General features: G+C 38.8%; 2 protein-coding genes across 2 annotated transcripts in view; one reads left to right on the top strand and one right to left on the bottom strand.

Annotated features, from left to right (window-relative positions):
* Positions 1-27999, bottom strand: part of LOC127651876 (pyruvate carboxylase, mitochondrial-like) — a 198989-nt gene that overhangs the window by 59821 nt on the left and 111169 nt on the right. The window lies entirely within an intron of this gene.
* Positions 11-27992, top strand: LOC127651884 (leucine-rich repeat and fibronectin type-III domain-containing protein 4-like). The gene is made up of 4 exons (XM_052137931.1): positions 11-496; positions 3502-4258; positions 18325-20079; positions 25947-27992. The coding sequence occupies exons 3-4, from the start codon at positions 18350-18352 to the stop codon at positions 27130-27132; spliced, it is 2916 nt and encodes a 971-aa protein (XP_051993891.1). The 5' UTR covers positions 11-496; positions 3502-4258; positions 18325-18349; the 3' UTR covers positions 27133-27992.

The raw sequence follows: 27999 nt of genomic DNA, 5'->3' as shown, positions 1-27999 counted from the left end.
CTCGCACAAACAGACATATCACCTGCTTGCAAGAGAGGAAAAGAAAACAAAAAGAAAAGAAAGAAAGAAATTCAAAAAGGAGAAAAGCGGAGCAAGTAGAAGCAAATGAGAGAAGTATGGATGGGAACTGCTAAAAATATCCACCACTAAAAATATTTTTCACTCTTGTTCTCTGTAGTTTTTCTTTATTATTTCTGTCATTCTCTGGATACCTGAATGGTGGGATTAAAAATGACTTAAATTTCAATCATCTGTGGCAAGGAAGAAAGAAAAAAGGATGAAAAAAGAGGTGTTTGTCCTATGAAGAGATTCAGTGGCGCACAGCTGGTAAGAGTGAGGGAGTGTTGAACACAGAGAGACAGAGAGAAATAAAGAGAAGGGAGAGGACCAGAATCCGGAAGAGAGAGAAAGCGCGTCTTGTTTCTCTTCTGAGGAAGTAAGGAGTTGGATTTCAGTTTCCCGCAGGACTACTCGACTGGTAATGGTGGAAAAGCAGGTTTGTGTGTGTGTGTGTGTGTGTGAGTGCATCATTTGAAGAATAAGTGTAAAAAAGTGTGAGAAATGAATATAGAAATGAATATATTTCTGTATTTATCCCAGAAATGGATAGAGAGAAATGAATATATTTATCCCAGAAATGGATAGAGAGAAATAAAGCTGTAAATAATCTGACGAGACAAAGAGATGATGCTTAGATGAAACCTTGTCTACATGGTGACATATCTGACATTACACAAGACAGCTGCTTAACTCTCTCTCTCTCACACACACACACACACACACACACACACACACACACACACACACACACACACACACACACACACACACACACACACACAGACTAGTTGACCCAGACTCAAACACAAAGCAATACACACTGTCACCGCACCCACAGATTAAAAAACACTGTCTGTGATGCTCTATGCGCACACACACACAGAGGAGGTGTTTAATTTGAACGCTACTGTGCTGTCTTAGAGCTGGTTGACGGACATGCTCAAGATGAATGACAAACTGAAGAGGACACAAAAATAACTAGAGACGATAATGTGTGTATGTGTGCTAGAAAGAGGAAGAAGATGAGTCAAAATGACAAGACATTTCCAAGAAGGATCAATGTTTTCTGCCATTGAGTGAGGTGAAATAACACGAGAAAACAGTGAGAGAATGAGATCAAGAAAGAGAGAGATGACTAAACCCGCTGAGAAAAAAAATTTGAATTGCAAAACAGAGGGGTGACATCAGGACTGTTGGGGACGACTGGGCCCGGGGGGACAACTGGGAGCGTTGTACTGGGCCCTGTGACAAGGGGTCTACTAATGTACTATAACATAATCCATGGATTTTCAAATTGGGTGAAAGTGAGCCTCCCCCTAGAGAACTTGAAGACAGCCCAGCCCAGCACCCCCCCCCCGACACCTCCACAACCACTATTTAGGCTATTATTATTGGTACTACTAGGCTACTACTATTAGTAGTAGTAGTAATACTATTATTATTATTGCTTTAGGCTATGTTCCACTCAAAATGAGTTTCATCAACATACATTATTTTTTTTAATTATGATAAACATTTTAAATTCAGTTTAATTTTGAAATAGGCTATATTTAAAAAAAAAAACGTTTCATCCATGTTTGTCTTTCTTTTTAAAACATATTGTGAACATATACTTTGCAACACATTTTTACGACATTCAAGCAATTGGGAAACTGTTAAAATTAACCTTCTGAACAGAATCCAGTCAAAAATCTAAACGAAGTATTCTCAACAGCCCTATATCCAAAGAGCTAACAAAATCAGACATAGAACAAAATCAGCATGATGGACAGCTCTAATTCGGTCAAACCATCGACGGTCAAATAACTAAACTGGAAACATGTTCATTAACAGCCACAGGCTACTAACATTATCTCAATTGAATAGAGCTATTTTTGAGATTTTAGGCTACTTAAACCAATTCAACTTTCAAAATATCAACATCAGACATCAAACGACATCAGCAAGATGGACAGCGCTGTTTTGTCACAGTATTAAATGTGTAAAAATCCCTTCCATATAGGCCTACGTTAAGCAAAAAAAAAAAAAAGAAAAGAAAAAAATCTGATTGCCAATTTTGCCACATCATTTTCATCACCTCTACATCAGTGGGAACAACGAGTCCGATGCGGGGCTGCGTGTAAATAAACGTAAATCGTCTTCCACCTGCAGCCTTGATCAGTATTTGCTTTTAAGCAGGGTCAAAGCGGAAAACCCACACTCACATAAGTAAGTGGAGGTGAAGGGGTTGAGGACTTTCATAGCCTTTCGAGAGAGGTGGGGAAACTTAGTCCTATATGTAAAGCAATGCGATATGATGCTTCAGTTGCCTTAGTATTAACAGAGCTAAAAGTCTGGATTACTCTCTTTTGTGTTTGCAATTCTTTCAGCTTTCTGTAATTGTAAAAGTGTTTTGTAGACACTACAAAGCGATCTATTTTGCAACACGAATATGCATAACATGCAGATTTTTTGCTATCCAGGTGGGGTTGGGTGATTCCCTCAGCCGTATTCACCTTCTGGGAAGGGTTGTGGTCCCCCCATGTTTTTTTTTTTATTGCCTGTCTGGCCTGTGGTCATTTTTATCATTCCTTTTCGGGCAGATGTCTCTGGCCCACTTTCACCCCTGGCTCCAACGAGGCTTCCCACCCTGCACTACCTGTAGTTACGCCAATGATTGTGAGACGTAAATCAGAGTAATTATTGGATGGTTGTTATAATCCCAATATGTATACAGTTTATATGTTGTACAGTAATTGCAATTAGTGGTATTTATTACAAAAATATTCATTAATAAAATATATTTATTGAAAAGTCTATGTTAAAATTAATACACTTTTTGCTAAAATATGAAATGATCTCATCATTTGGTAACAGGCTGCTGAGGGCCGTAAATCCAATAAGAATCACATTTTTTATTTCCAAATATCTCTTCTTTAAAAACTACTAAAAGAATTGTTAATATGGAACCATTAAAGAACTGGAATTGTTAAGAGCAATCAGAATTGTTAAATACTATATGATTCCAATGCATAATCCAGGCACCAACAAAGTTCTGAGATCTCAAGAATCAAAGTCACGATCAAAAGACAGAGGTTTCAACATGAACTCAAACATTTGTAATTACATTTTAAATTATCTAAGCTATAATATTTACATGTATAGCTCTTTATTCTAACTGTATGTCAACAATTGCATTATTTGTATGAGACAAAGCTGATACCTAAATGAAACATAACTGAGGAACATCATTTAAGCTCTTGAGCTCTAAAAGAGCAACATCTGATCAATAACATTTTCCTTTGGGTATCAACCTCTATCTTACTATTTATGGCTCTCCCTTCTTCTCTCTCTGTCCCTTCTAAGTATATCTGTGTATGAGTGCATTCAAAATGACAACTTGAAATTATTTTAATGTTTGTATTCCCTTTTCCTTTCTCTCATTTTGTCCTCATACTCTAGGAGCATCAACACATCTTTCTGCCATCCCTCCCTCCCTTCATCCCTATCTTTCTCTCTGTGCTTGGGAAGATCTTTTGCTATAAGGCATAAAGGTCTTGGAATTAGCAACTCACTGGAATTCTACACTGAAAGAAGAATGGAACAAACAACTGAAAAGCTGTAAACATGAAAACAAAGTCATTCGGAGGAGAACAAAAACAAGGCTCAGACCTGGAATAAGGAATAAACAGAGACAGAAAGAGAGAATGAGTAAGAGAGAGATGAGGAAGTGTTGAAGGAGAAACTGAGCACATGAACACTCATGGCATTTGGGTGAAAATGAGGGTGAAGAGGGTTGAGAGGAAGAGGAAAACTGCAGGAATCTTGGAAAATTGAGAGAACACCTGGATAGATGCAGTAAGAAGTAGAATATGCTATGAGAATTGTAAAATACGTCCAGTGGATAGGTGACACTACTGAAAGGCCCTGTTTCGCAGTAGTAACACTTTAAAAGAGGAAGACAACATCTTGGTATTTTCCACAAGCTAAAATGGAGGAGATACAAGTGAAACTGAGAGATTGAATCAAATAGAATCCTCATGTTTCAAGTGTGTATGTGGAAACGGGATAAACCCGCAAACACAAACAGACACACCTCAACCTTGAGAAGGGATACACACGTGTCTGGATTAACACACATCCCTGGTACTAACAAACACAGACAAACACTTGAAAATGAGCAGCTAATTGTGACCTAGGATCCGCACAGACAAGAAAGGTAAATACTAAACACACATTCACCACCACAATGACACACATTTTTTGGAATGGTTAAAGACTTCATTAAAATCTCCATTTGCTCTGCATTTAATTTCAATAAGAAACATTTGAGATTTTAAAAGAGACCTCATTTGTGATTTTTCTTTCTTATGGGTCCCCTCCTGCCTGATGGTTATGGTTGTATTGTATAGCGTTTTGCAGGAAGGAGCTTCTGGACTAGATATTGACCTTTTGTAGTGATATAAAATGACACAAGCCGAATTGGTTGGTTCAGAGAATACCATATTTTTTTGGAAATGGTTATGATTGTTCGTGCACACACGCACCTCATTCCCTCCACTGAGAGACAGATGTGTATATCGCACAGATATTTATAGACCACAAGGTGCGGTATGTTGTGGGCCATTTATTTTTCCATCTCTCTCATATTCAAGCACAAACGTCCCAACAGTAGCTCATGTAGAGGCACAAGAAAAAAAAGAGATTGATTTTACAGTGTTAGAAAGCCAACTCGCATGCATACACACACACAAGAGTGTACACACAAACAGCTGAAGTGCTCTAGTACCTCGCTTTTCAGAGTACTCGCTTTTCTATGTATATTCATGCGCACACATGAAGTACACTTTACACTGGGACCCTTTATCTATTTGCCTCACTCATGCTGTCGTAGTCTCTGCGTGTGTGTCATTAATTGGGAGAGAGGTTGCTCTAAAAGTAGCATGGTACTCTCTGTCACCATGCCAACATCAATGCCTGCACCCTAAAATTCAAGGACCGTTTCACACAACCATCTTCAACCCCAATTCCGAAAAAGTTGGTTCAGTATGAAAAATGCTAATAAAAAAAATAAAAAGGAGTCAATTGTGCAGATGAAGACCTACATAAAGGATGAATGGGGGAAAATTACCCAAATTCATAGTAAGTGTTATTAGAAGAAATGGTGATGTTTCACAGTGGTAAACACTCGACTGTACTGTTTTGTTGTAGTGCTTTCAATGTAGCAAAGGTTGAATATAATTTACAAATCGCTCCATTTCTTTTAAATAGCATTTTTCATAGTGTCCCAACTTTTTCGAATTGGGAGTATATCTATTAAGTTTATCTACTTGAGTTCTCTCTTTTTCCTCTCTTCCCTTCAAAAAAAGGACCTGATGTTTTCCTGTCTCTAATTTGTTCTGTTTTACCTCCTACTTTCATGATTATATGACCATCCATGAAAGCAGCATGCAGTCCTGTCCTTTCCTTTGCTGCTAAATAGATGAGCATTACCATTCAGTTCACCAACAAAAATTAAATGCTTCTCTTCTCTTCCCTTCTCCAATATTTGTTTCTACTTTCATGTCCATTTACTCACTTTCTATTTCTTACTGTGTCTGTTCATGGAGCAGCATTTTATAAACAGAATGAGTTCATTAGCAGTTAGCTTGTAGCTGTGCAAGAACAGCAGGTTTTGATGAAGGAGGGCATACCATGTGGAAGAGAGATGATCACTGAACGTTTAACACTGTGCTAAAATCCTCCCTCTATTACTAATCCTTGTGTTTCACCAACCCTGAAAAAAATGGCTTAGGCCAGCATAAATTCAGTGCTGGTACAAAATGGTGTATGCTGGTGTGGTACTGGTCCAGATGGTAGACCAGCACGTGAAGATGGTCAATCAAGCTGGTCTTAGTGTTCAAGCTAATGAGGGAGCAGCAAATTCTTGCCAACTTATCAACTAATGATTGATTAATTGCCAAATACGATTATTTCTTCCTTTATTTATTAGCTCTGCTTCTCAGATTCTTGGACATTACAGACTAAATAAATGAAGCATACAAAGCCTGCTTGAATTGAAGGTTGAATTCTGTCTGGATGGCAATTAAAAACTGTTTTGGCTTTATAGGGCTTTTGTGTGAATGTTAATGCAATAGTTAAAATACAATATATTCAGTGACAGATATATAGATCATATTATACAGAATAACCAGCAAATTCCAGTGTTTAAGAATCAGAGCTTATATTCTGCTGAATCATAGCTCTAAATGTTGGAGAGTGAGAGAGTGAGAGAGAGAGAGAGAGAGAGAGAGAGAGAGAGTACAAGAAGAATTCTGAGAATTTTGAGACAGACTTGCTCAAAGCTCAAACCAATTTGTAAAGAAAGACAGACAGGCAGACAGATGAACAGACAGACAGATACTACAGGCTGAATTATGGATGGGCAGATCGATGAATGACGGATGAGTGAGTAAATAGAGAAACAGACAGGCATATGAAGGCATTGCTGGACGAATAGTCAAAAGGCTACATGGATCGATACACAAAGTTTAAGTGTGCAGTGCTGAGAGGGTCACACCTGGGTCAGATATAAATAAGACTCTTCTGAAATAAGATTTCATCCCCAGGAGTCACAAAGTCTCTCCCCTCTGCCTGACTTACTAAAAAGTATAAAAAAGCTTCCTCTGCTAGTTACAGAACAAACCCCAAAATGAAACAAACAAAGCAAACAAACACGCATTTAACATTCAAACACTTTGCCCTTTTCTTATTAGTAGTGCTAAAGGTAGGGGTATACCTAGTTGCTTACCATTACCTCTCGTGCACGTGCTAAGCTTTTCTAAGTATACTGTACTTTTTGGAAAACTAGCACTAATGTTCAACAAATGCTTACTACGGCTGCTTTGTGTAACTCTTTTAGCACAGTCAATACCTGGCACATATGCAGATAACATTCACAGATGCAGACCGTCTGCTTGTCTTGAAAAACTGGGCTGCACAGGGACATTCACATGTGCTAATGACAAAATGTGTGTCTCGCTCACTGTGCACGATAGGACTGCAACTAATGAATATTTTGATAATCAATTAATCTAAGATTATTAGAATGATTATTTGACTATTCAGCGATTATTGCAACGATTAATCATTAGCTCTTAACCGATTATTCAGCTTGTGCACCGACTTAAAAGGTTGTATTAAACATGCTTACTAACAATAAAGAGGACAAAATCATCTTTTAATCATACTTCTAAATGACATTCACCGAATTAAAGGGAAAAAATACTTTTTATTAAGTTTAATTCAGTAAAGAAATTCACTGCAAAACATTATTTTGTTATCGAGTGTTTTTGACTTGTTTTCCATTTAAAATTGTCTAAAAATCCTTAAAACAAGATACATTTACTTGAGAAGCAACAAATAAGATATTTAGACTTGCTTTAAGAGAATGTATCTTAAATATAAGAGTATTTTGTATATAAGTGTATTTTTACTTAGTTATTCTTCTGCAAGTGCAGTAAAGACAAAATACACTTATATTCAAGATCTATTCTCTAAAAGCGAGTATAAATATCTTATGCTGCTTCTCAGGTGAATGCATCCTTTTTTTTTTTTTTTTTAGGATTTTTAGATATTATAAAATATTTAAAATGTTTGTTGTTTTAAAGGAGTTTTAAATATTTATATTTAAAAACAAGCCAAAAGCAAAACAAATCAAAAATGTATTTTGTTGCAGTGTATAATGGGGTGAAGACTACTCTCTCTCAACTTTCTGTTCACTTCCTTAACTCACTAAAAAACAAACTCACTCTTATTAATAAAGCATTTTGCCAATTTTCTACATGATAAGAAATGCACAGTGACATACCAGTCAAATGTTTTGAAACACTCATTCTTTATTATCTATTTTTTTTACATTTTAGAATAATAGTAAAGTCATCAAAACTATGGAATAAATTTAATTGAACTATGGGAAAAATTTTGGGAACAAAATCACAAATAAATCAAAACTGTGTTATATTTTAGCATCTTCAAAGTAGCCATCCTTTGCCTAGAATTTGCAGACATGTACTCTTGACACTTTCTCAACCAACGTCTTGAGTTTCACACTGGGATGCTTTTTAAACAGTATTGAAGGAGTTCCCATCTATGCTGGGCACTTATTGGCTGCTTTCTTTATTATTTGGTCAAAGTCATCACTTTCAATAACTTAAAAATTATTACATTTTAGATTTATAATGAAATAAATTAATATGTTGGCACAATTATACTTTTGTCAACAAAAGTAATTTCAAACATTTAAGCATACACCTTCAGATCAAAAGATTTTTAAGATCATGAGAAACATTTCAGTCAAGTGTTTAAAAATGTTTGACTAGTAGTGTACAGCATACTATGATTCAATAAGTCGAGTTATAATATAGCTGCATTAAGTGTGTGCACTCGAGGGATGAGCATCCCTACAACATGGTTGATGCACTGTTCCATGGTGCATCAGCCGGGTGCAGTTTCAATCACTCCCCCTTAGATCGGGTCATTCGTGCAACTCATAGAAGAGGTGCTGACTGCACAGAGAAATGCCAGTTTCGGAGTTTGTGGTTATTTACATGACCTGCTTCTGTATTATTTGAACTTTATTAAAGCTATAATGCATTAAATATAACTGCATTAAAGATAGTCGGGGTGTTTCCTTTAAAGACGCTCGACACGCAAGTTTTGCTTCAGCGGAGCGGCAGCTCCAGCTCCACTTATTCCACAAAAAGTGTGCTTCTGTATTTACTTATTTTGTATTTCTACAATACAATTCCCTCATACTTTGCAATCTACATCACCTGAAGCTGTTTGTTAAGTTTAGAGTGCATCTGGACAGTGAGCGGTGTAATTCTTCCTCTCCGCAGTCAGCCCCGAGCTGCAGTGCTGCTCTCGCGCGTCATCATTAACTCACCATAGAGTTTAATGTGATCTCATGTTATGCTAAATGAAATCAAAGGACTAGTCGAATTGTTTGTCGACAATTTTTTATTGCCGACATTGTCGATAATGGCAAGTAATCATTTCGGCTCTAGTGCACGAGACGTTCCAGCATAGTATACTTTGGCAGTGAGTAAAATTTCAGACTTGTCGGTGTAACTTGATCAGATGCATAATTTCTATCTTTTTTTTAATTAATTTTTTAATTAATTAAAAAAGACTTAAACTGAAGGAGGGGCTTGCAACATATCTATGGACCAGAATATCATAGAGATGGGCTCTTTTGACTTGGGCCAGTAAGCAACCACCCAGAACCCCCTACCAACACCCTAGCATCATAGCTGTAAATTCTGAATGGGCAAGCTCATCTCATCTCCTCTTTTTGTAACCACCCTTTCTCACTTTTTTCTTTCTCTCTCTTCTACGAGTTTCTCTCAGATGCTTGATGGATCACTGTTGTCAGGTTATCATATCAGTGCACCAGAGTGTGTGTGTGTTTGGGTATAAGGAAGATTGTGTACACCTTCCACATCTCTCGCTTCTTTTTACATTCTAATAACTTTGTGACATTAAGTCATTTTGCCTGCACTCACAGTCAGAAAGAGAGAGAAAACAACAGAAAATGGGTGAAGATATAAGAGAGCTGATGTAAAACAGTGAGAGGAGAGCAAGAAAGATGAAAGCCATTTGTCAAAGAGTGAATGTGTGTATGTGGGTTTCATCACGTGCATGTGTGTGTGTGTGTGTGTGTGTGTGTGTGTGTGTGTGTGTGTGTGTGTAGGAGATAATTTCCTATAAAAGGAGGAGGCATCATTGACCTCTTTGTTGAACAGATAATAAAACCCTTGGTTCAATAGTACAATAAGATATTTCATTAGAGGATAGAAGTATTTAATACCAGAAATCTGCTGATATGAATCTCATCCTTTATTTCTACTGAACAAAATAATACAGACTTAAACTCACTATGACCTATGGCACCTGTCTCAACTTTCTTTCCCCTCTCTCTTTTTCTTCTTTCATGTTTACAAATACATGCACATAATAGAGCCAGCACACTTTGTGGACTTGAAATGTGGATAAAACAACAGAATGCTGTCAGTCCCTCTCTTTTTGTATAAGTGCATGTCTTTGTACCGCAAACATACAAGAACTGGTACTTTTTTGAGATATAAAGTTATAGTTCTGCATACTGGAACAAATCATTAACTAGTGTTGTCACTACCTGCAATGCTATTCAGAAGCACTATGGCAAAATACATTATAGTTGTAAGTTTGCAGTCTGAATTTAATGTTATGAGAGAGAAAAACTGGGTACTGCAAAATAATACTAAAATAATAATAAAGCCAATTATTAAGATAGTAATATAAAAATAAAATAATATGAATATTTTAAATAGACAAAATGTATCGCTACTACACTGACGTCACTGGATGTCATCAACTCTTATGAACTGGTTCTTTCAAAATAAAGTAAGATCAATCGATGGCATTGCAAAATGTTTATTGCCTCAATAACTTATTATGACCCGTCCCTTGCTTATTTTTGAAAAACAACAAAATTCTTGAAAAAATAAACAAACAAACAAACGGCTGAACCCCTGGCCCGCTCAGTTCTCCCGATGGCCATTCCAGCCCTGATCGGCACAAAAGTGTGTCGGCCCACCGGGAAAATGCAAGGTATGCCAGATTACCAGTCCAGCCCTGGATCAAGTAGACCAACAATTTGTCTTCCAAACCATGTTTTTGCCTTACCTCGATTCACTATGTTTAGCCTGTAATAATGACTTACATTTGAGAGCTGTCGGGACAGATTTGGCAGGAAATTGCATACTTCCATCAGTCATCCATGGGTGTTTACATCATGTCCATAAATAAAGAAAAGAAGGTCCAGCTAGCTCCTACAGCGTGTGTATATGTGTGCTGATAGGTCTGGTAGTAGTTTGAAGCTGAAAGCTGGTAGCCAAATCAAATGAGCGACATTAAACATGGATCATTCCAAAAAGCAGCCCTCTGGGAAATTATCAATTTTCAAAATAAAAAAGCCTCAAACTTAAAAGTGTCTGCAAGCAAAACGAGAAAGCTTCAGAGCCCTTAATAAAACATAAATCAACATCAACTTGGACTGGCTTTTCAGAGGTGGTGACAACTCTTAGATCTGAAAGGATTTAAAGCCGACCCAGAGATCGCTTTTTTTCTTGCTTGACAGGTAAGATATTTTCTATCAGGAAGACTCGCAGACTGGAATCAAGTTTAAGATGACATTTATTTGATGAATATGAAACAGAAATGTAATGTCTCTCTTTGGCGTAAGCCCCGTCTGGCGGTCTGAAGAAGTTGTACTCGGAACCGTCAGATCCTGCCGGAGATAGGAGGCAGTGGGAAGAGCCTATCCCATGCAGGACAGGACTCAACTTGTGGTGGTGGAAGTTTCTGTGTTGGCACACTGAAACAGCAATGTGATAGATTGTAAGCAGACTTATAAAGCGATGGCTGATGCATGATTGACTAGGAGTTACCAAGCTAATGGTGCGATGATTTACAGCTGCGAGTCTTCCCGCAAGAACTACGCTGCACTTATATTTATTGGACCGATAGTTAGACAGGTAGCTCTCTTAGCGTGGTAGTTCATTAGATAACATTAGCCCCTCTAATGTGGCATTTTTTATGGATTGGAATACTGCAGTGTTTCATTTAATTTTCGACGAAGGATAGTAGAAAATGTAAACTTTATGCTGGTAACAATGCCAATCTCTAAACCAGTTACTATATTGGTCCATTTGCCTGCTAGCAAAGTTATAAAAGTTTCCACTGTTTGACATTATCTTATATGACTAGCAATTGTTATGTCTAATGTTAGCATTGCCAAACTTTTGTAACGTTATTTATTAAGTCAAAACAACAGCGGAATATATGCAACTTTCCTGCTCATAAGATATATTTTTCAGATATCCATCTTTTTCTTTCTTTCGTTATTTATTTGATGTCGTTAGTGACATTCACTCTGATAAGATGATCACCTGTAACCATGGTTACACCGGACATCAGATTAATCCAAGCAGACGACCAGAGCCAAAGTCCAACTCACATAATTACAAAACAATGTTCCTCCGTAAGTAACTTGCAAAAGTTAAATAGTGTAGCTTTTAAAAAAATATATTTTAATTTAAAAACAAAAATATGTCACCAAAAAAGTTTATACACACATATATATATAAATATTTCTTATTATTATTTTTTGTTTTAAATAAATGGAGGCAGGTAAGATTAGGGGTCCCATGCTGCAAAAAAAGAATTCTGTAAAAAATATGGGTAGACAATATAAAAGTCATAAAATCATAAAAATGTTACCAAGAAAAAAATAACAAGCAAATATTTGAAACAATACAAGGACATTTCACAGTAAAAGGCATTTGGTTTGGTGACAGCTCTGTGAGCACTGTGTTTAGGGAGTCAGGCTGTCCTGGAAAAAAGACTTCCTGGAGAAAAAGAAAATAATGCTCTACAACTTAAGTGCTGAGAAGAGAGTAAAATTGAGCTGAGATGCTAATGATTCTTACTGGGTCAATGCTGCTTCAATTAGTCTTTCAGCCACTGTGAGTGTTTGAGTGTTCTCTTAAATTGTTTTGTGTGGTACAGAACATAACTGATGTGGTAATCATTAGTAAATGTTCATCTACTTTGTGGACACTGAGGTTGTAGAGACACTGACAACAGGAGCAAGGCTCAGAGAGTAAGTGTATATGATTTAATGTGAGCCAGCGAGAGATTTGGAAAAATAACTTTGAGAATAGTGAAGACAGAGAAGGTCCGTTGAGGACAGCACACTGGAGTAAGAGTACTGAGGGAGTTGCTAAGTGCAGAGAGATGTTCTGAGTGAGACAAACACAAACACACTTAATGGACAGGGTTATTTCAAACTAAAGCAAGGCCAGCAGTTATTCATTCAGTCTGAATCATGAATAACATCACAGATTACAAAAGGATTACCAAAATTTATATTCATTATATCTACCCACTACTAACACACACATGCACACGTTTCTATTTTCTCAAGCAGATAAAACAAGAGCAAGACAAGCACTGAAATGTCCTGAACTCAGAATTGAAAATGAGTAGAGGACATGGAGAGCAGAGGAAAATAAAAGAGAGGATGGTAGGAGGAAGAGGAGTGATAATACTGAGGAAGCTCTGCTATCTATACTGGGCGGCCAGATCGATGGCGAAAAGAGACATGATCTTTTTCGGCTGGTGCACACTTAGGTGGCCAGCGACAGCGAAAGAGAGAGAGAGAGAAAAAGGGGAGGGGTACCAGTACTTTAACTAAGGTTGCATCACCTCTCAAGTTACCTCAAGGGCAGATGGGAAGAGTGGGAACAGGTGATGAGCAAAACACTGGATTATCGAGGGAAACTGAAAGACAGGGGCATGGAGAAGAAAGGGGAGGGATGGAGAGGAGAAGGAAGGTCATAGGAGGGTGGAAAGAGTAACAAAAATGTCATTGTTACTGTAGTAACCTCAGTTCCCCGAGGGAAGGAACGAGACGTTGTGTCGAATTAAGTGACACAAGGAGTCTTCCTGGGACGCCAAATGTACCTCTGAACATGAGAAAAGGCCAATGTCAAGTTGGCAGACAGAATTTGCATGCCCCGCCCCAGACATATGGGTATAAAGGGAAGCGGGGTAGCGAGTGCCAGTCAGGAGTTTGCACTGAGGAGCCGAAAATAAGGTCCGGCCATTTACAGTGGTAGGTCTAGTGCTGTGGCAGGAGGGACACAACGTCTCATTCCTTCCCTCGGGGAACGGAGGTTACAACAGTAACCATGATGTTCCCCTTTCGTCACTCACTCGACATTGTGTCGAGGGGTCCCATCTAAAAACGCCACGCACTGACCGTGTTACGTGGACTGTCGAGACAGTTGCAAGCAGGCTACTGCATACTAGAGGTACCTGTGTCGGCTCGAAGGGGGGTCTCTGAAGGACCGAGAGGACCACAGAGAGATCCCAGGAGGGGAACAGGCTAGGCCAGGGAGGGTTCAGTCTCCGGGCGCCTTTCAGGAACCTTATAATTAAGTCGTGCTTACCTAGGGACTTGCCATCTACTGCGTCGTGGTGGGCTGCGATAGCAGCTACATACACCTTCAAGGTGGAGGAGGACAGCCTCCCCTCCAGCCTCTCCTGCAGAAATGAAAGCACTGACCGAACTGCGCACTTCTGCGGGTCTTCGGCTCGAGAAGAACACCAATTTGCGAACAAGCGCCGAGGGGGGACGGAGGTTTCCAGTTTTCCTGGTGAGCAGACCCGAAGGTGGCATCCCAGACGAGTCATCAACATCAGACGCCGCTGTGATGCTCTCTGATGCAGCAGCGATGTCGTCATCCAATTCCAGGGGCTCAAGGGAGAATGCCGGCTGGCTGCGAGGCGAGCCGCACTCACCCCGAGCTCGGACGCAAGCAAGCATGCCAGGGGGCGGATGGTTCGTGGGGATTTACCCGGAGAAATGAGCCTGTTGTTATCGCCTTCATCGCCAGCCGGGTTGTCCTCAATCCCGTGAGAAGAAGGAACGACGTGTGGGGAGGCTGAAGTGGCTTTCTCTCGTGAGAAAAGAAAGCCGTGACCGCAATGTTGCCATGGCTATCTTCTCGCACTGAGAACATGAACCCTTCATAAAACGCTGCTTGCGTGTGATCGCAGCCCAGGCACGCGAGGCAGCTTTTATGACCATCAGAAGTGGAGAGAAATCAACCGCATCCAGGAACTACAGAGAGGTGGATAGACATCTTTAAAAAGACGCGTCCTGAAAAGGACGTTCAATGCCTGTTGTGTATTACTCTTTTATGAGAGGGAACTCAAAATCTTTTAGAGGAAATAAACTATTTTTAGGAGGAGAAACACTCTTTCAGGCAATGTAAGCGCTGTCAAACGCCAGCTGGAAACGCGCCGTAGATCCAACAGCAGTGCGTATTGCCAGTAGAGGTGAGTGAAACAGTGGTGAACTCAGCTTGCTATTGCACAACCGTTCGGCTCCGAAGAAAAATTCTGACTGGCACTCGCTGCCCCACTTCCCTTTATACCCGTATGTCCGGGGCGGGGCATGCTAATTCTGTCTGCCATCTTGACATTGGCCTTTTCTCAGTTTCAGAGGTATGTTTGGTGTCCCACGAAGACCCCTTGTGTCACTTCATTGGACACAACGTCGAGTGAGTGACAGAAGGGGAACAGACAAGAATAATTAAAAGGAAAGAAAAAGAGACAAATGAAGTGGATCCTTTTGCATAGAGACACTACAGACTTTTCGTTCTCTAAAAGACTTCTAGTATTGCAAAGTTACAAGACAATAAAAGTCATGTTGGAAATTGCACTCAGTTGCATGTGCTGTAATGCAGTGTTTCCCAAACTTTTCTCAACCATTTCAAGTACCCCCACAGCACCAACAGTAAAGCTCAAGTACCCCTTCATGGACACAAAACCAATGATACCTACCAAAGGCTAAAGGTCATATATAAATATAATTTATGATGTTTATTCATCAACAAAACCAGGCTAGGCAAGCCGTGAAATGTGCAATTAGAATAGACTAATGCTAATTAGCCTTATTAGACTAATGCAATATTTACATGTTTAAATAACAAACATGTAGACCAAACTATATACAGTATATTGTACATTGTATATATATATATACAGTATCATGACCTTTATCATGATACTGTATATATATATCTATATATATCTATATATATATCTATATATATATATATATATATATATACATATATATATACAGTGAGCTCGTCTTTCATGTTGTTTGTTGGCTTCTTATCATGAATAAACTCTCCCGTTGCTATGTGCTTGGGTTTGTGATAGAATTTTCAAGATTGTAGTTTCATTCGGGCACAAATGGTCATGTGTTTGATACAGCTAGTCTGCAAACAGTTGTGTTTGTGCACTTTACTTTATTGTATACACTTAACTCATGTCTTTGTTTCCACATCTGTTTTTGGCGCCCACCACTGCTCTGCCGTGATTTAAACTGATCTCAGAAACGATTCTGATTCTTTTGAGAATCGATTCAGAATCATTTGAGTATGAATCGCAATGCATCGCTGAAAGATTTTTTCCAACAGCTCTACACACACACACACACACACACACACACATATATATAATAAGTAATATATATATATATATAGCACTGCAGTCAGTTCCTTTGACCTCATGTCCTGTTTTTTGCTCTGATGTGCATTTTCAGCTATGAGACCTTATATAGACAGGTGTGTCCCTTTCAAAATCATGTCCAATCAAGTGAATTTGCCACAGGTAGCGGAAAATGTAGAAACATCTCAAAGATGATCCAGAGAAATGGGATGCACCTGAGTTCAAGTGTCATAGCAGAGTCTGAATACTCGTGTCAATGTGATATTTGTTTTTTCCTTTAATTTGCAAAGTTATCAAAAATCAGTTTTTGGCTTTGTCATTATGGGGTTTGGAGTGTAGATTGATGTGAAAAAAACATTGTCAATGACAAATGGATTGCATGAAACTTGACTTTGGACACTCATTAAATAGAATGAGTTAAAAAAAACTTTTCTCAACACTTAGTGAATATATCTCAATACTGAATTTAGCATATTAAAAGATTAATCTTGGGATTTTAAGAATGAATTTCGAGATTGTTCAAATGAAGTTCGCCATTAATTCAGAAAATCTGTCATTTTTATTTTCAGTCAAGCATTTTAAGTTTAACATAGCAAAATCCAATTCTTTTCTCACACCCCCAGCTGGAACCTGCCAACATATAACACATAAGTGGTTGGGAATTAGGGCAATATTGCCTTCCCTTTACTCTCCCCCTAATAAATGATTGTGTTCAAATTAAAAAAAGGCTCTAGTTATTATTCATTGGGTATCAACACTCTTCATATGCCAACTGGTGTTCACTGAATTTCATCAATTTGAAAAAACACCATGGTAACCATTGTTTCTGCAAAAATACCCAACAGTAATTACTACATTTATTGTTACTATTGTAAAACTACAATCAACACAACTTCTTTAAACAGTGCAAGAAGCCTTTAGAATATTTTATAATAGTTTGTCCTATCAATATAGTAACAATAAATCAAGCATTTTTTCTCTTTTTGAAAATGTTCAAGACACCTCACATTTCTCCACTTTCAAAAGCCAAAGGACTCTTCCAGACAACATTATATCAAAATTAGAATCTTCCACTGTTTAATGAGAAGTGTGCTGAAAAACAAGCCTAATTGAGCTCGGTCAGAATATAGTTATATTTATTTAATTTTCTTTAGTTTAATGACATCGCAAAAATTACTATCTTGTCTTTTTTAAATCTGCATAATTTCTGTGCAGAAATGTGTATTATATGGAGATGGGTGAGCAAGTACCTGCTCTGCTAATGAGGTGTGTTGATGAGTACGTGAAGCATTGCATTGACAAAAATGCAAAGGAATGGTTATTAAAGTTCACTGTTAAACATCTGTTAGTATGCCAAGCGGAAGGCAGAATATTCAATCTGTGACTCAGATCTCAGTTGAGCTGTGGTCCATGTCCTCTGACTAAGAAGATGGAGCAATAACAGCTGATTTGTATTGCTGTTTTTGTTGGTTTGTACTTGCATGATTATACAGTATGCAGTTAGTGTTAAGTGACACCGCTTAAGAGCATTTGCTGAATGTGCTAAAGTAGCACTAAAGTGTGATGTAAACTCTGAAAGAATTTAATATATTTCCATCTCTTCATCTAATGGTTAAAACCCATTCCTGTGTTTTTACTCATAAATTCATCTCCTGTTGTGCTGGACAGTGTAACTGAAGTCTTGTGCACTGAAATCCGCAGATGGACTTTATTTGTATTGATTATGTTACACTACAGTTGACCTCATATTTAGCTTGGAGCTCCCACACCATTGAGAATAAAACATTCTTCAGCAGAGCTTGTCTATCAGGAGAGATAATTTCAGCCTGCATTTCTGTACATGTAAACTGAGGTCTAGAGAAATGTCCAGTTGATCTGCGGCTCTCACTGATCTGAGTGAGGCAAACTGCTCTTCAGCCAAAATAAACCTGCCACATACTATGGTGGGAGTGTGAATTGACATGCTAAATTTTCAAAAAGAAAAAAAGACAAATATCATAGGGTGGTGCATTTTTCTAACAGTGTTTGTTTGAGTGTGTGGTGATATTGTAATTGCTGTTAACCACAGGGTGACCAAGCATAGACACTTCTCAACTGTAAATAAAACATATAAATAGGAACTACAAAGATTAGACACTATGACTGATTCTCTTTCGCTTTCTGTTTTTTCTCCAGGTCTGTGGATCATTCCCCTATTACCATGCAAGACTTCCCACCCCTTCAGCCATTCAGAAAATCACACCAATCCATCATTCTGTGCCATCCTCACAATAACACACACTCCTCCTCATTCCCTTCTCACCTGTCTGTTCATGTCAAAAAGAATACTCTCAAGCCCTCTGACGAATTCAGTCAACATTCTACTTCACTGTGGCCAAAGTTCACCAGCAGATACTCACCCCAAGACACATTCTCATCAACACTGCAATTGCCATTACTGCACTGGCTTACACTGGTCACTTGTGCCTGCTTGCTGCCTGCTCTTATCGGCCCGATTCCAGGAGCAGTAGCAGGTGAGACGTGGGGCGTGGTGTCGGCATGCCCCTTCCACTGTGTCTGCAGGAATCTCTCTGAGTCTCTAAGTACACTCTGTGCTGACAAAGGCCTCCTTTTTGTACCACCAAACATAGACCGCAGAACTGTTGAGCTTCGTCTTGCCGACAACTTCATCCGAGAGGTGGGAGGAGCTGAATTTGTAAACATGACGGGACTGGTGGATTTGACGCTATCCCGAAACACCATTAGCCACATCCGGCCAATGGCGTTTGCAGATCTGGAAAGTCTACGCTCGTTGCACCTAGATGGCAACCGACTGACTGAGCTGGGTCAGCGAGACTTATTAGGCATGCTAAACTTGCAGCATCTTATTCTCAACAATAACCAACTCATTAACATATCTTCAGAGGCCTTTGATGACTTTCTCCTCACTCTAGAGGATTTGGACTTATCCTACAACAATCTGCACAAAGTACCCTGGGATGCCATTCAGAACATGGCAAGCCTGCATACATTAAACCTAGATCACAATCTCATTAATCAGATTGCTGAGGGGTCATTTAGCGAGCTTTACAAACTAGCCCGTTTGGACATGACTTCAAATCGCCTACAGACTTTACCACCTGATCCATTGTTTGCCCGATCACAGACAGGGGTAATCAGCCCTACACCCTACAATGCGGTGATCAACTTGAATTTTGGGGGTAACCCATTGCACTGTAATTGTGAATTGCTTTGGTTGAGAAGACTAATACGCAGTGATGATATGGAAACTTGCGCAACACCTATTAATTTAGCGGGACGTTACTTCTGGTCTATTCCTGAGGAGGAATTTGCATGTGAGCCTCCACTTATTACCCGACATACACACAAACTCTGGGTGCTAGAGGGCCAAAGAGCAATGCTCAAATGTCGTGCAATTGGTGATCCAGAGCCAATGGTGCATTGGGTCTCACCGGATGACCGCATCATTGGCAACTCCAGTCGTACCACATCTTTCCGAAATGGCACTCTTGACGTGCTTGTAACTGTTGCCCGTGATGATGGTACCTACACTTGCATTGCAATCAATGCTGCAGGCGAGGCCACTGCCCTAGTTGACCTGAAAGTTATCCCTCTCCCACACCGTGGAAATGGAACAATATTGTTAACTCGTGACCCAGGATCATCAGACATTACCAGAGGGAAGTCCTCCAGTGGGCAAAGCCCTGGTTCGGACATTAACACTGACCCCGAGGAGGGACGGGAAGAGGGTCAAATGGAGGTTGAGGATGGGGACAGCGAAGGTGCTGAGGAACAATTGGTGGGAGTCCAGGGAGTGACATCCACTTCAGCGCAAGTGCGATGGGATACGGGTCGTTTGACAGCAGCCAACCTTGTGTGGATGTATCAATTGCAGTATAACTGCACTGCGGATGAGACTCTAACTTACAGGTAAGACTGCAAGAGAGTAACCATGGCAACCATCAATGGCGATATCACATCAATATTCAGGATTAGGGTCAAATCCACATTATCACAAGCTGATTTCAGTCGAGAATAAATATTTTTTAAATGTCTGATCGATTGAATAGTGTGAAAGTTTCCCTTTCTGTGTACCTAAAAACTCTAATAAAGCTAATTGTGTCAATTTATCACTACATTTAAATTTTTGGTGAAAACTTAAGCGAATTACACGAAGTTTCACATATCTTGTGAATGGTAATTAACAGAACAGGTTACTATCTTTAAGAATTATAGTTAGGTCTCAAAGATCAAAGATGTACAGTACACAATGTCTGTTATGATAAGTGCAAAAACAGTGCTTGTGCTGTCTAGAGATTTATCAGTCACTGAGGATAAGAGGTCACTACAGATGGGTCGCATCCCTCAGTGTCATGAGCCCAATGCTTTGTATACATTGGTTGAGTAGACTAATACGCAGTGATAATATGGAAACTTGCGCAACACCTATTCATTTAGCGGGACATTACTTCTGGTCTATTCCTGAGGAGGAATATGCCTGCGAGCCTCCAAGACTGTTACGAAAACGGCAAAAACAGTGCTTGTGTGTCTAAAGATTTATCAAGTCACTGAGGATAAGAGGTCACTACAGATGGGTCACATTCCTCATTGTCGTGAGCCCAATGTTTTGTATGTTAACTACACAAGCTTATGTTGAATAGATTCACGTTTTAATAATTTTTGTTTGAAACTTTAAAATAAAAGTGACAGACTGCCATTTGGTTCAGGCTTTTTAAAATATCATCTCATGTCACATTACTGGCTAATTGTTGAGAAATCATGTTCATTCACAGCCAGCTCATATAACCCATTTAATGAGACATTTAACAGCACTGCAATAATGAATATGCAATGTTCTGATTCTTGTCAGATTAAATCGTGATAATAATGAGCTCCATGTTGAACCTGAGGCAAAGGCAGACCTAGTACTTTCTCATGATATCAATGTCTGCAGCTCTAGTAATGGCTTCAGCCTAGTTTCTGTCCGATAATTTCAATACATCTTGCACCTCTCTAAAACATTATCTATGGCAAGTGACACATGTCCTCTTTCTGTCTGTCCTTAAAGGGCCAGGAGAAAGTGAACGTGTGTATGTGGGAAATGAGAATAACAGGATAGTGACACCCCAGATATTGAAACCGACAGAGGGGCTGGTAGAGAGAAAGAGAGAGGGAGGGAAGGAGAAATAAAGAAGGGGGTGGGACAGAGATAGAGTGTTTGACAGAACACTAAAGGGATAGAATAATGAAGTCTTTAAATGGTCTTAAATTGCACTGCCAATATGTGTGTCACAACCTATCCTGCTAATGACCACAACAACAACAACAGGGAGAGGAGAAGAGTGTAAGATATCAAGAAAAAGAGAGACTACTGGTTTTAGGAAAGCGGTTATCTTGGCTTAGGTTTGGTGACTTGATGTGTAGCTTTGTCAGAAACAAGAAAAAGCAGACAAGTTGCCTTCAATTCCTCAGTGGATACATAAAGAATTTGCAAAATGAGAAAGAGGGAGATAGAGGGACTGACACTAACTGGGTGATAATGAGAGAAAAGAGTCTGACAAGAGAAAGACAGGGTTGAGTTCAGAGAATAAGAGCAGTCTGTTTATAAAGATTAAGTTAGTGAAGACAAAAGATGAAAGTCTTTTCTGTCTCATTCCCTTTCGCTCAGGCTCCCATCTCCCCTCCTTCACTCTCTCTATTATTGGAGTGTTCTAATAATTGCCTGTTTCTGTGTCACCAGTTTCACAAAACATTTTCCTGTCAGTTTTGTATTGCAGCATGGGTGTGTATAAGTGTGAGTGTTGATGTATGACAGTTATAAAATGAGAATTTGTGCAGTTCCACCACACACATGTAGGCACACAATTAAAGGCACTAGAAGAAAAGGTTGAGTTTGCACTTCTGAAAATGCAAAGCCAGGAGTGCTTAAACCTTGCAGAAAATGTTTCTGCTCAGAGGTTGCTCTTTCATAGCTCACAAGACAAGAGGTGTTTTCAGTTATGTTTCATTTAAGCAATGTATGGAGCTTGGCATTGCAGCAGGAGAGGCATACAGTATTCATTCTAGAGAGCAAATGATTGGAGAAAAATCTGTGAGGTGCAGCAATATTTTCGGTAGATTTTCCAGTTGCACTATTTTCCAGCACATGCACTTTCATTATATTTTCAGTGTACTTAAGAAAGTACTGAGTAATTAAATGGTACTGTAAAATAAAGTGCTACTGATTTTTCTGTCTACTGAAGGTGATGTACTTACTCTGTGCTGTACACAAGCCAATACAGATTTGCCTGGACTGCCAATATGTGGATCTTTCAATTCAGCTAGTACTGATTTGTCACCCAGAAATCAGAGATCACCTATCACTTTTTTGCAAATTATACTTGAATTTCTATATATTTTATGCCATTAATGCTTCACTCAATTTGACACTGACATAGAATTGAATCATAACTGAAGATGTGGGAAAAATTACTGTATTATTATTTTATTTTTTTGCAGGTTTGGGTTCTGTGTGTGTGTACTTCTCAGGTGTTTTGATGAAGGTTAAAAAAAAAAAGCCCTTTTCATACATTGAGCACCATAGACACAAATTACTGAACCTAACAATTAAACATAAGCCTATTTTAAATTGTCTTTGAATGCTTTAACAACTGCAAATTGTGTGATTTTACATCTCTGGACTTCACCATGAGTACATACATAAATTACAAGTATACATGGAAAATGTATGCTATCTCAGTATATCTTTGCCATTCATACTAAGTACACCTACACAGCAGCATGAAAAGGGAAATCAACTACAAATATACTACAGTATACAGTATAGTTCACAAACATATTTTCAACGGCATGTCTGAGATATTTACCTACAAGTGCTTAGTCAGTCACTAATACAACTTGCAATCTCCAGTGTACTGCATGCATACAGCTACTGAGACATTGTGTCTTGCTTATTTTAATAGTATATTTCTTGAAACAGCAAAACAAGGGCGTGCAGACATACACAGTGTCTATAAATACAAAGCTATAAGAGGGCAGACAGAATGACCTTGAGCTTTAACTCATAATTTACACCACAGCCAGGCTTAATAGATTCCAACCCCAATGACAGAGCAACTCAGGCAGACAGAGTGTGTGTGTGTGTGTGTGAGAGAGAGAGAAGAGTGGGAGAGTTTTTTTTTTTAATCTTTTGATAAAAAAAAAAAAACATTTGCCAGAACAATCATACCTTAAATCAAATGTTGGATTTTCAGATCTTAGCAGTACAAATATTTCATCTACAAAAAAAATTCACAACAATAGCACCACATTTCCTACACAGCTCTTTGAAATATGTGAATCTCATCAAAATTGGACAATTGCCCATTATCCCAGGTAACAGATTTCCAACAAAGCTGTTCTAGTTTCATGTTTCTCATTTCACTATCCATATTTTGAATAAACTATACCAGCTCTTTCTTTCCACATTAGAAAATAACTTCAACTCAAATTAATATGTCATGTTCATTAATGTACAGCATTAGGTAGATGTGCATCTGGAATACTTAATTCTGAGTGTGGTCAAACAGTGGTGAAATATTTCTGAATAATGCACTTTGTGGGAAACATTTGTATAACCTGTTGATACGCACCCCCTTTCTTGAGCACAAACCATAAAAATCACATACCTGAACCTGTATTTACTGGAACCATTGGAGTATGGACACAGTTGTATTATCTTTTGAAAGAAGACACTTTGGGCTTTAGAATTAATATATGTTATTTTTTAAAGTTAGAGAAGCTGAAGTTTATAGTAATGGAAATATTTTGTGCTGAACATGTTTTTATAATCTAAAAAAACAATAATAAAAGTGCCAAGACAACCCAGAAATACAAAAAAAAACACAAGTCTAAAGAAGTTATGTTTCAAATTTGAAGATGATCTAACAAAAAATGTGGTTCCTGCAAGCTTTTTTCTCTGTAAAATCGCTGCTGGTGTACAGAGTAAAATTAAGGCTCCGCCTTTCAAGACGACACAAAATCCGAATGCACTGCTTGACTATTATGATTAAAACTATGCCGCATTTTTAAAAATAGACTTTGGAGACAGGCTCATTTTGTTTACGAGACTCTATAAGATAATTTACAGTTTTACAACATGAATGCTGCTCAGATTGCATAGTTTGTTGAAGGACGATGACAAAGGGTAAAAAGGCGAGATCTCATATAAACAATGAAGAATATATCAATATTTCTCAGATTTATCACTTTTATGGACAAAAAGTGCTATTGGATTTTTTTAAATGAACGCTTGCCATGGACAATTGACCCAAGTGTCGCGAACTGGATTTATCTGGCTATCGCGTTTTCATAACAAATGTATGAAGTCCCGTTTTGATATTGCATGTTTTCATTTGTACTCCTGGCACAAATAACTAAATGGCTGATTCTGGAGCATTGCTATCGTGAAACAGAGATCGGATATCAATGTTGAACCCTTAGACCTTTTGAAAAGATGTATAATTTGTTAACATTAATTACATTTATAGATGGTACATTATATATTAAATGTAAGCAGAGTGACGTCACCACCACGTGCGGTGGAATAGCTTATCAACAGGTTAAGAATAAACTGCTCGTGTTTTGTCTCTCCGCAGTCTCTACAAGTAAACTAATAAAATAATTTCAACTCAAATCAACTCAACTGAAATATTTAAAGTCCATGTATTTATTTGTAGTATATTAAGTAGCTGTGTAATAATATAGCCGGATAATCTAATCAGAATGTTATATTCACAAAATAAACAACGAGATTGTAATACAACATCCCTCTGCTTCACGATTACGCTATCAAGCTATATTTTGTGATAATGACTGGCTCACAGTGCAATATCTCTTATATAAACTCCTTCAGGAAGATACCGGAGCCTAGCACTTCACGATGACCTTGTCAAGCTTTATTTTGTGATAATAGCAGGCTGATTGTAACCCTTACAAATAAAATAACATGCATTCAGTATACATCAAATGTGATATTTAAGTGGCAGCAATGGATACACACCATGTTCACTGCACTTCACAAGTGGACCTACTCCTTGCCTTTCTGTTTTTGCGTGTGTGTTTTTGAGTACTTAAGGCCATAATTAAACAATTATGGAATGAACAGTACCAATGCCAAGGTGCAATTCAAGCATAAACACAAAATTACGAAGCAATGTGTAATGTGCCCAACAAAAATGGACAACACCTGAAGAATCTAGTCATGTGTTTGTTTGTAACTAAATATTCCAGGAGCAATTCGCCATAGGAAATCTCATTTAATTTTTAGCTGACACATAATTAAACTCTTCAGAGCCAGTGGACAGTAAGCGTCAGTCTATGCATTTTATCTTTGAGAGAAAGAAAGAGTGAGCTGTATATAGCAGGATAATGGGGTTTTAATAACTAAATGAAAATAAATTTAACACGACTAAAGCAGTATTCTACAAGTGTCAAGTCTTGATCAGAGCCTGTAATTTGATTGAAAGTCAATATTAGAGGTATTGTTTGGGAAGGCCTGAATTTTGCTAGCACTGTGCCAGAACAGCCCTCTACATTTCCATTACATTAATAATGCTTTTGTGTGGCGACAGTGTACGAACAAGAGATTCGCTTTAGAGGAAAATTGCTTAAGCAAAATGCTGTTTAATTGTGATAGAATGAGGGGAAGGCACTGTATGTGTGTGTGTGTGTGTGTGTGTGTGTGTGTGTGTGTGTGTATAAACGGATTCATAATTGCTTCAGGTTCTAACCCTTCTTTCTCTTTCTCTCTCTCTAAGGATTCTGCCCCCCACTAGTGACAGCTTCCTACTGAAAAACCTGGTCTCTGGAACAGAGTACAATTTGTGCGTGCTAGCCATTTTTGATGACACAGTTACTTCTATGGCTGCCACAAAGGTCCTTGGTTGCATGCAGTTTAGCACCAAGGACAATTACCCTGACTGTCGTTCACTACAAGCCCACTACCTGGGCGGGACTTTAACTATTCTGGTTGGCGGAGTTGTTGTTGTAACACTGCTGGTGTTTACTGTGGCACTGATGGTGCGCCACAGTGTGTGCAGTAACCATGACAATCTTCATGAAGTAGGAGATGAGGCAGGATGCTCAGGATCAGACTCCCCAGCTCTTGCTGCTAAGGGAGCTGATGTCTTCTCTCAGAGCAATGGTAATGGGAATGTGATGATGGTGGTTCTGCCCAATGGGCTTGTTCAAAAACAGAAAGCGTTAGAGGGAGGGTTGGTGTCAGTACCTAAACCAACTTCGAAAGTGAAACCAAAAACCCTGCCAAAGCCCAAAGTGAATCTGGAGCAGATCAGGGTGGGAATAGAAGGTGAGAAAGATAAAATGTCTTTGTATCACACACCCAGTATTCATTCCCCATCTACATTGCCACGTCTGTCAAGCCAGTCAGGAGCAACACAAATAAAACTCCACCCTACCAACAGGGACACAGGTAAACGGGCCAGCTTAAGTTGGGCCCCACCCCCAACATATAGCGCACAACTCAGTAACAGACGGTACAGCACAGGGGGGGGTATTGTGGTCCGTCGGGGAGGGAAAGATAGCCAATGGAATTCCTCACTTGTCTATCAGAGCCCTATTTTACCAGGCAACAGTTCTGCTCACAGTGCTCTGCGCTATAAGAGAAGTTCATCGTTTGATATGGGTGAAATCGCCACAACAGCCTACTATAGTTACGCCAAGAGACTTAACGTAATCTGGACCAAACGGAGCCAGTCATTACATGGCATGCTTGTCCAGTGCAGCTCGGCAACAAGCAACTCAACAACCAGCAGTGGCAGTGGAGATTTTCAGGTGCAACATTCGCATGGATACATCCGTGCCTACAACAACACTAACTCAAATTTCAACCCTCCAACAGCAGTGATAGCAAAGAACCAGCGATTGAAGGATAAAGAAAAGGACAAAGACAAAGGGGAAGAACTGGAAGAGAGTGTGGTGTAGGGAGAGAGATATGTTGATTGGTGAGACTCACAAGTAGATAAATGGCATGAGAGGTTGTAAGGAACTCAAGATGGACATCAGGATCAAAGAGAGGAGTTTGAAGGTGAGATGGAAAGTTTGAAAGTAAAGCTTAGAGAGGCGTTGAAAATGTTGAAGATCCCATAAAATGTTGATTGGATCAATCGAGAGAAAGAGAGAGAAAACAGGATAAAAAGCAGCTAAAAAACAGAGATGAAGTCAAGAACAACTAGGATATAGACCTAAAGACAAGTAGCAATTGCTAACTCACATGAGATTGGGGAAATGTGATGTCATTCAAGCACTAATCAATAAGCTTGCACGTGAATTACACAGACAAGAGTCACGGCAAGCGGACATGCCAAGTCATGCAAAATTGATTGGATGAGATTAATCGATAATGGTATTACAGCTAATGTGAAATGTACAGGATGCAGACCACAAGATAGGGATGTGGAAATGTTTAAATGGAACAGTGAAAATGTGATTTGGGACACATTTAGAACTTTAATGGACATTGGCGGTGGTATATCATTGTTTTTTGTGTGTGAGTGTATGTGTGTGAGTGTGTAAGTATTTGTGTGAAGGGTAAAGAGTGGATAAATGCACAAAGAAATAATCAAAAGTCATTTTTTTCAACTTTCCCTGTGACCACCATCGTCCAGTAGGGTAATGTGTTCTGTGAAGCTGAGAGACTGAAAAAAATTATAATTCCAAGTTAATAGAATCAATCAATAAATTATGTTTTAAAACACCTTTTGAATGGCGAAATGGATGAAAAAGACAACAATAAGCGAAAGTGTTCAACAATTTAGTTTCCTTTTTGTTTTTCATGAATGATACTAGCAC

Source organism: Xyrauchen texanus, chromosome 1 (genome assembly GCF_025860055.1).
Source record: "Xyrauchen texanus isolate HMW12.3.18 chromosome 1, RBS_HiC_50CHRs, whole genome shotgun sequence".
Taxonomy (NCBI): domain Eukaryota; kingdom Metazoa; phylum Chordata; class Actinopteri; order Cypriniformes; family Catostomidae; genus Xyrauchen; species Xyrauchen texanus.
This window is presented reverse-complemented; position numbering and strand designations above follow the sequence as displayed.

Coding starts and splice junctions, on each gene's coding strand:
- LOC127651884 (XM_052137931.1), top strand. CDS start 18,350: ATGCAAGACTTCCCACCCCTTCAGCCATTCAGAAAATCACACCAATCC. Junction 20,080..25,946: donor GATGAGACTCTAACTTACAG/GTAAGACTGCAA, acceptor TCTCTCTCTAAG/GATTCTGCCCCCCACTAGTG.